This window comes from Tigriopus californicus, chromosome 11, assembly GCF_007210705.1.
Source record: "Tigriopus californicus strain San Diego chromosome 11, Tcal_SD_v2.1, whole genome shotgun sequence".
In the NCBI taxonomy this organism is placed as follows: domain Eukaryota; kingdom Metazoa; phylum Arthropoda; class Copepoda; order Harpacticoida; family Harpacticidae; genus Tigriopus; species Tigriopus californicus.
This window is the reverse complement of record NC_081450.1, coordinates 11512124-11520404: the sequence shown is the minus strand read 5'-3', so window position 1 is coordinate 11520404 and position 8281 is coordinate 11512124. Positions and strand designations below refer to the sequence as shown.

Genomic DNA, 8281 nt, shown 5'->3' with positions numbered 1-8281 from the left:
TTTCCACCTATTCTGCCTAATCATTCCGAATTTTCGGCCCCAAAGACATTCGAAGGTTAGGATCAAAACACTCCCTACTCCAATGAAGGCCATCAAAGCAAAAGGAAGGATGGTATTTGAGAGTCCCAAGGACACCTGCTCTTCAACTTCGCGGCATTGCAAACCCGACAGATCCGAAAGACCCATGTTCCATTTGATGATCTTATCAATTGTACCCTTTTCGAGGAAATGATGAATATGATAGTTGAACACATCCGTCAAAGGACTGTTCTTCTGCAATGGGAGCGATATGTGCACATTGAATTTAGGAAAGCCATCGACAATGGCGACATCACAAGGAAATTCGGGCTCAAAGGCCATACTAGCCAAATACTCAAACATCACGTTGTTCCCCGTTAACACTCGTTCTAGACCTTCACGCACATTATTCATGTACGTGGTCTTGCCTTGAGTTTGAGAGTATTCATAGGCCTTTGCCATTAAGGACATTTTGGGTGAGCTCTCGAAAGCGTTTTCCAAGATCCCATTGCTCCACATGACCATTCCATAGTCTTGATCAATAACATCCTGAAGATTATTGACGGGTAATCGCCTCACACTGATCGTCAGAAATGCGTTCATAGCCGATCGATAGGAGGTAAAGACAATAAATTCAAAGACGAGAACGACCCAAATTGCCAATCGAAGGGAGTAGGACCGAAGCGGGGTCGAGGTTGAGTGGCCTTTTTGAAGAGCACCGCGCAAAACTATTTCCAGAGACTTGGATAACTTGGCCTTGTTCGGAATGGAGGTCGATGAGAGGGACAAGAAAATCAGGAAAAGGGTCAGTATGGAACATAGGTTAACGAAAATAGCTGAAAGCCAGATTTCTGCCGTGAATTCGCTGGTGTATGCCTTCAAAGAAATGTCATTGGTCTTTGGATTGCGAATGAACATGTTAGCTTGGGTCGTGACGACGGCCATGGTCAAATCCATGGCCAAATGACGGTCATGGTTGCGGATTAATCCAGGAATGATCGAATCCACTTTGCCAGCTATGAGGTCACCAACCATCCCAGTCCAGGTTCCATTGGGCAAACGCTTGCCCCATACTCCAACTATATCGGGACGAACGTAACTAGAAAAAAAACAACGGAAACAAGCATTGGTTACTGGTTCATTCAAGTTTCTCTTTGTGATATGACCAGCTTCAGACGGTTATTTACTTATTCCAATTAATAACTTATATCATTGCCCTTATAGGCTTAACGTGTGTTTTGAGAGCACCTCCAAGCCTTCGAGTATCCAGACTAGTAAGAAAAATATTCTTTCTCTGGCTCCTTCATTGTTCAATCTGCTGCCCTCAAATATTCGTAGGGAGTATGCAGATGTTGATCCAGTAGCATTCTTTAAGTCAGACTTAAACAAGTTCTTGACTAAAATTCCTAATCAACCTTATATTCAGGAGCGAGCCAGATCTGCCATCTCTAATTCGTTGGTAGATCAGATATCATTTGAATATAAAGTTGAATAAAACGATAACTTTGTCCGCCTTGAACTGCTGGGAATTCCATTTCCAGTAACGGTAAGGAAGTGCGCAAATAAAGAAGAAGAAAAAAATATCTAGATGCTTACTTCACAGATACGTTCAGTCTAGCTGCCAAAGTTTCCATGAGATCAAACATAATTCCCCCTTCCAGTTCTTTCGTCTCCTTGTTGACAAAACACATGGGCGCCCATTCTTGGTAATAAACTTCGAGTTCTGTTCCCAAAAGATTTGACCGTCTGTTCCAAAGTGATCCAAAGACATCGCAACTCGAGATGGGCCCACAAAACCTTTCTATCACATCCTGTTTCTCGTCTATTCGATACAGATCCTTCACGATGAATTCAGCACTTCGAGGCGCTTTGGTTATTAAGAATGTCTTCGAATCCAACCTCAATTCTGCATCATTCCAATATGCCTGGGGAATGGTGAAGTCCTCCATTAGGATCCACCACAACCTCGGATTATGTCCTGAAGCCTCAAAGGCTTCCACAAATAAGTTAAATTTAGAAGTAAGACACAAAATGGCGCATGATGGATGATCCATCCAAAGCTGATCCTCCAATACAAAACTTTGGACCACGTTCCAACCTTTGACAACAAGCACTAAATTGTCTATGGTAGAATCTGAGTCAAAGTCGTCGAGGATGTGAATACAATTTAAATCAAAAACAGGCTTTAATGAGTGGAGAATGGTCCCAAAATTGATATGCAGAAAAGCCGTGGCCATGACTGGTCAAGGTCGGAAATGGTCTTCGTCCTTATTTGAAAGAGATACGGTAGTGAAGTGACAAAAAGTAGGTGAAGGAAACAGACGAGGAGGACCTATCAAGCGAAAAGGTACGCGATAAAACATTAATAATAATGTACTACGAGTCTGCGTCAAAAGCATATTCGGAAACCGTTCAATCAATTTCTTTTCTTTTCTTTCCTTAGCTTTCGGAAGCATTATTACTTCAATAATTAAACGAGTGAATGAAGACGTGGACCATGGCACGTTATTCTGTGGTTATCGTTGGCTTGAAAAATTGTAGTGAAACATTTTGGTGGACACATACCTACCTTTTACCCTACTATTTTCCTGCCCTGTGGACAACTTCAATTTTTGGACCGTGCTCTTTCAGTCCTTCTTGCGAAGTCGCGAAATTTTACTGTAAGGAATAGAGCAAAAATGACGGAATGACAATTAGAGCTCAAAACAGAGAAAAGGTTGAAAGGTAAGCCATAGAGTTCAACTGACATTTCTGTGAAAACGGGTACCTGAATCTTCAACCACGTACAACAAATATGCTCAAACAAATATTGTTAAAGTATCTAACATATTTGGCACTTAACACGCAATTTCAACTTCACTGATGGGTGATTTGATATATCATATTTTGGCCTTTGCTGTCGAAGGATATGAACCCACCAAAGGGGTGGCTTTTTTAACCACTTCAGAGCCCCCTTCCTCTCGTTTTCATATGGCAACCAATACCAAAAGTAGAGAAAGTTTTTACATGAAAATTGTAGGCGGATATATGAAAGCAAAACTTTACATTCTCGCTACATATAACCAAGACTTTTATTCCATAATCTTTTATCGTTTTGAGCCACATTTTGATGTAAAGCTCTCCTTGTCCTGAATTCATAGAAGTCCAAAAAACCTACTGCTCATACGTTTGGGAGAAGCTTCTTGTTATCATAATCGCAATTAGTAGAACACAATGGGGTTTTTGAATTCCAATAATTAGAAACGCAGGGTTACAAGCAAGGCTTACTTTAGACTGGTGGATTAATTGATGTAAAAGGAGTGCCGATCAAAAGTAGCTTTCTTATTCGAAATGATTCATTCCTGCAACAAAAATTGCTAGTCAAGGTATGGCAAATGCTGTCTCTAATGGTTTTGCAATGGCAAATCCGCTTAAACCGTTTATTTCATCGGAAGAGAAATTTCACGCAGTCTTTTCAGTTTCTTGGCCATTTCTGCAGCACACCATTGGATCTGCCCTTTTGAAACGGAATTTAGCCAAGAAACGATACCCCAATTTAGCCATCTTTCTTATCAGAAAAAATGTTTGAGTAGTGTCTTACCCGAAAAATAATTCATGCTTCAATTCCGAAATATTTGAGCTCAATATTTTGAAAGTACTTGATCAGTCAGGAGCCAATGGAAGCACTAAAGGGCCATTAATTGAAGTAATAGTGTTCAAATTATTCTAAAAAATCAAAAAGGCTTCAAATCTATATCGGCTAGTTCATGTCTCCTTTTTGGTGAGTCAGTCCTTCTCCCGGTAAAAGTATTGCCTGATGATTTTGGGATCACGTATTTTAGGCCCTAATTATTGCCCCAAATACGTTGACAGATACATACATTGCTTGAGTCAAAGCTTTAGTCGTTCATTGAACTTGAAACTCTTTTGTACGAGAGGTACGAGATCATTCTATAACCTTGTGGATGATTTTAGGTCCCACTCTCACTTTCTTTGTAGACATTTCAGGCCCACGGGTACAATAATAAAATATATTGGGGGAATGGAGATTTACCTAAGTTCGAATCCTCGGATTCAAACAGAATGTTGATCAATTAGACTTGCTTGGCTTGAACCATCCATCTTTATTATTCCTTCCCTTTAGGTCGTCGTCAGACCTTTTCAACTTCCAATTTGGACACACACATACGATTACGTGAAGTGCAATGCGATGGTTCAAAACAACTGATCACAAGCCGAAAAGTACTCTAAAGGACTTGGTGGAACATCAAATCATCGCAATAATTCGTTCAATGAAAAGAAAGCAAGTATTGATTTTGAGCAAAAGAAATAGATTTTAGGTTAGTATCTTACAAGTGCCATTTGCTGTCATACTTATACGAAAAATTGTCACAAGTCAAGGCATCTCTGTTTCGTGGATATGGAAGCAAGTCTTAGGAGGCGAACAAAAATGGTAAAATTGAAGAGAATTTTGCAATTTCGTTCGTCATAAAACCAGCGCAAGAGTCTCAATAGAAATGTTTACCTTAGACAATAATTTTACGCCCAATCACACATTCTTTATGGGGGCTTTACACTCAATGATAGCACTCTAGGTGATTGAAGTAATATGTTCAATAACAAGAAATATTGCAACAAATGCCTCTAAAATTATGTCTGAGGGTCATTTTCAAAAACTTGCTCACGGTTGGGAAAAACGATAACTTGCCAAGACAAAAATATAATCGTATGCGAGTACAAAGGGGCGCTTCGTGAAATCAGGAAAGCAAAAGGAAGAAATCTCTTTTTGATGACATACCTTGGGCAATTCAAAAAAGTACATGATTTACCTCAAAACATCTAAAAGTTTTAGCGAGCATATTTTTTGTCCTCTCTTCTGTTTTGGGTGTTTCGACACATTATCGTAAAGGTTGGAACGATACTTGCCTAATGGTTTTTACTCGAAATTGGTTGATAGAATTCCAAATCATTAGGCAAATTTGATAGCTTGATGGCTTCTTTATTGTTTATTGTAAAAACCACTCTTGGACACCTTGTGGTGTTTAATTAGAGTATGGGTTATTGTGATGGCCATAAGCTAAGAACCGGTTCTTATTGGGAAATGAATAGGAATGGACTGCAACTTATGTTATGTTCTATTCCTAAGGGAGTGACACTTGTCAACCAAGAACAGTTTCTATTTGGCTAATCAACAATTGTGATGCAGCCTATTGGTAAGGTCAGTTTAATAGTTTCAGAAAGGTTCCTGGTTCTATTCTCTTTTCTACACTTAAACCCACAGCCCAAGTCTGATACCGAACCATGACGCTAAAATTCGGAAAAGATAGAAGGTATGAAGGTCACTGGTACAAAATAATATTCTCCCCCAACACAAAGCTTATTTTTTTTTCATTTTTTTTTGTAAAATCATTTGATTCAGATCTAGTTCTCGTGGAATCATGATACCTGGACTGGGAAAAAGTCTCTTATACATGTATATGTTTAGAGAAAATGCTAGTCTGGTTGTGGCATGAGGTATACTTGAATCGCTTTCTCGCTGGTATTTCAAACTCTCGGCGCAATGAATGAATACTAAAGACAAGATCATTGGATATCATATTTTATTCGCTTGATAACTGATGTACTGAACGGCCTTTAAAAACACCATTTCGGCCTTTTTGTTTGTCTTCATGCTTAGCTTAATAAATCGTCTCCCGAGACAGCGGGAAAGTTGCGTGCAATAAACTGGCACTGAAATTGTCGACATCATTCGTTGGTTAGTTGAACAGAATAGGGCAAAAGTGAGAGCGCCGCCCGAAACTGAGTGTATGTATATGTACTGTTAATACCTACGTGTTCGTAGTAAAATACTTTGTTGTTGTCGAGGAAAAGGCGGCTGAGCTGTGGGTCCGAATCTGCCCAGCTAAAACCTGTTTGGAGGATCCTTGGGATGAGAGCCAGTTGACACTGAAAAAAATATTTCAGATTTAGATCACTTTCCCTCCATCCAGGCACTTATGACATTCTAATGGACTGCATTGTATCAATACGTTCTTTTTTTGTAACTAGGTGGAAATTTTATGACTTGTCACCAAAATTGAATTCCCTTTGAGAAAATTCTCAGTGATTGGGTGAATGTACTGCTTCACTTCGACATCGTAGAGAATCCTACGTGTAGAGCTCCTTTTGTACTATTCGAATCAGTGGGTTACAAAAGAAGAGACGTATATTGCAGTACACAGAACTGCCCAGAGGAGCCAATAACAAAATGGCTCCCAACCCAAAGGGAGAATCCGAGTGTGTCAGCCATGACACACCCGATATTGAGAATCTCTTAGCTTTGAATCCCAAGATCAAGCCCTATGCCAATGCTGTTCCATCCGTGGTGACCAAGAAGAACAAGAAGTTGTGGAAGAGAAACTCCGACAAGTCCGAGAATCTCAACAGTTGCGGGTAAGAACTAACATACACAAACATTCCAGATTAGAGGAGGGTGAACCAGAAGATTTTGGTCTTTACAGGTCCTGTAGCGATACACTCTATAAGAATTTTGACGATATCAAGCATACAACATTAAGTGAACGAGCTGCCTTGAGGGAGTCCAATCGGTGCTTGAAATGCGCGGATGCTCCTTGCCAGAAGTCATGTCCCACCCAATTGGACGTCAAAAGCTTCATCGGAAGCATTGCCACCAAGAACTATTATGGGTCGGCGAAGGCCATTCTGTCGGACAATCCCTTAGGATTGACCTGCGGTATGGTGTGTCCCACATCTGACCTTTGCGTAGGTGGATGCAACCTGGATGCTAGCGAAGAAGGGCCAATCAACATCGGGGGTCTCCAGCATTTCGCTGTTGAGATGTTTCAAAAGATGAGGATCCCACAAGTTTTGCCTCCAGACGTGCCCAATCCTCTGCCAGAATGTTACAAGTAAGCAAGATTCCGAGTCTTTATTCATTTGCTGGGTCCGCTAAATTCCAAGTCCTCTTTGGAGGCTCTCAGTTCTCTCTTATTATTGCTCTAATTTGACTGCAGTTCAAGCCTTTAGAAGTGGTAGAGTCCGCTTTTTTTAGATTTTTTATTACTATTCGGAAGAAAAACCTTTAATACTTTTAGATGAAAAAGTCATGAATCTTTTTTAACTTAATATTGAAATAATATCAGATTCACCTTTGAATTAGAGTTTTGGGATCTGTTTGGACCATATTGGTCAAAAACTGTTTTAAGTGTGGCTTAAAAGCTGCTTTAGGATCATTTCCTATGCATTCCCTCATACAAGAATGACCAAAGGTACAAAAAATGCGCACCATTGGCACAATTTTGTTTTTAGACCGTCCTGCTATGACTAACATTACACCAAAATATCATGTCTTTAGGTCAGGAAAAGTCACATATTTATGGATTTCTCATTCTTTTAAATTGGTCTTGGCCATCTGTAGATGAGGTCAAAAAATGGTCAAAAACTTGTTTTAGGTTTGTTAAAAGAAAGGGTGGTCAATGGTCGATTAAAAAAAATAGAACATGTTTTTACACGGGCAGACTCGGCTCTTTCCAACGCTGTCAATTACAGTTCAATCAGATCACAGATAAGAAAGCTAGAAATGCTCAGATTGGAATTGGAATTTTGGCGGACCCAATAAGTTCGTTTAAGTATCGTTCAAAACTAACTGGAACAACGCATTTCTAGGTCGAAGATCGCGCTTTTGGGATGTGGTCCAGCCTCGATTTCCTGTGCGACGTTTTTGGCAAGAATGGGTTACAACAACATCATTGTTTACGAGAAGGAGGAGTTTGTGGGCGGGTTGAACACCTCAGAATTGCCGTCCTACCGATTACCATATGATGTGGTAAACTTTGAAGTGGACATGATGAAAGACCTGGGAGTCAAGGTACACCAGTCAAAGCCATGCCTCATGTTCAAAGGCTAAAGGTTGATTCATTATTTTTTTGTGAAGGAGGGCTTTGCTTTGGAAACAAACCAATCCAACCACCCACAACTTTTACGAGAGAGCTAGTGCTTCAAATGAAAAAGGGATGTACACTTAACTCTCATAGATGGTAATTGGCTAACGTACCTTTTGGAACTGATTCATATCGAAAGTAACAAGATCTTGGTCGTTCTGGGACCATTTATGATCAGTTCTTGAGTGAGCATAATGGACGGACCAATGGATCAACTGTAAAACATTCAATATCAAATTGGCTTTGGCCATGCTACAAAATAGTTTTACGTTGACTGGTAGGCTCATTTCACTTTTAAGTATCATTTTGAGATTTTCAAGTGTACATATTACATCGTTCAAATA

At 39.9% G+C, this 8281-nt stretch overlaps 2 protein-coding genes across 2 annotated transcripts in view; one reads left to right on the top strand and one right to left on the bottom strand.

Moving 5' to 3' along the window:
- The window catches only part of LOC131891170 (glutamate receptor ionotropic, kainate 4-like), an 8763-nt gene extending 7054 nt beyond the window's left edge, over positions 1 to 1709 (bottom strand). The window contains exons 1-2 of the mRNA XM_059240696.1: positions 1615 to 1709; positions 8 to 1117 (exon numbers count right to left, since the gene is read on the bottom strand). Of these exons, the coding sequence (XP_059096679.1) occupies positions 8 to 1117; positions 1615 to 1709 (1205 nt within the window). The remainder of the gene's footprint in view (positions 1 to 7; positions 1118 to 1614) is intronic.
- A 4371-nt stretch (positions 1710 to 6080) lies between these two features.
- Positions 6081 to 8281, top strand: part of LOC131890072 (dihydropyrimidine dehydrogenase [NADP(+)]-like) — a 6007-nt gene continuing 3806 nt past the window's right edge. Inside the window, exons 1-3 of the mRNA XM_059239346.1 lie at positions 6081 to 6429; positions 6498 to 6905; positions 7663 to 7864. Coding sequence (XP_059095329.1) covers positions 6245 to 6429; positions 6498 to 6905; positions 7663 to 7864 — 795 coding nt within the window. The 5' untranslated portion in view covers positions 6081 to 6244. The remainder of the gene's footprint in view (positions 6430 to 6497; positions 6906 to 7662; positions 7865 to 8281) is intronic.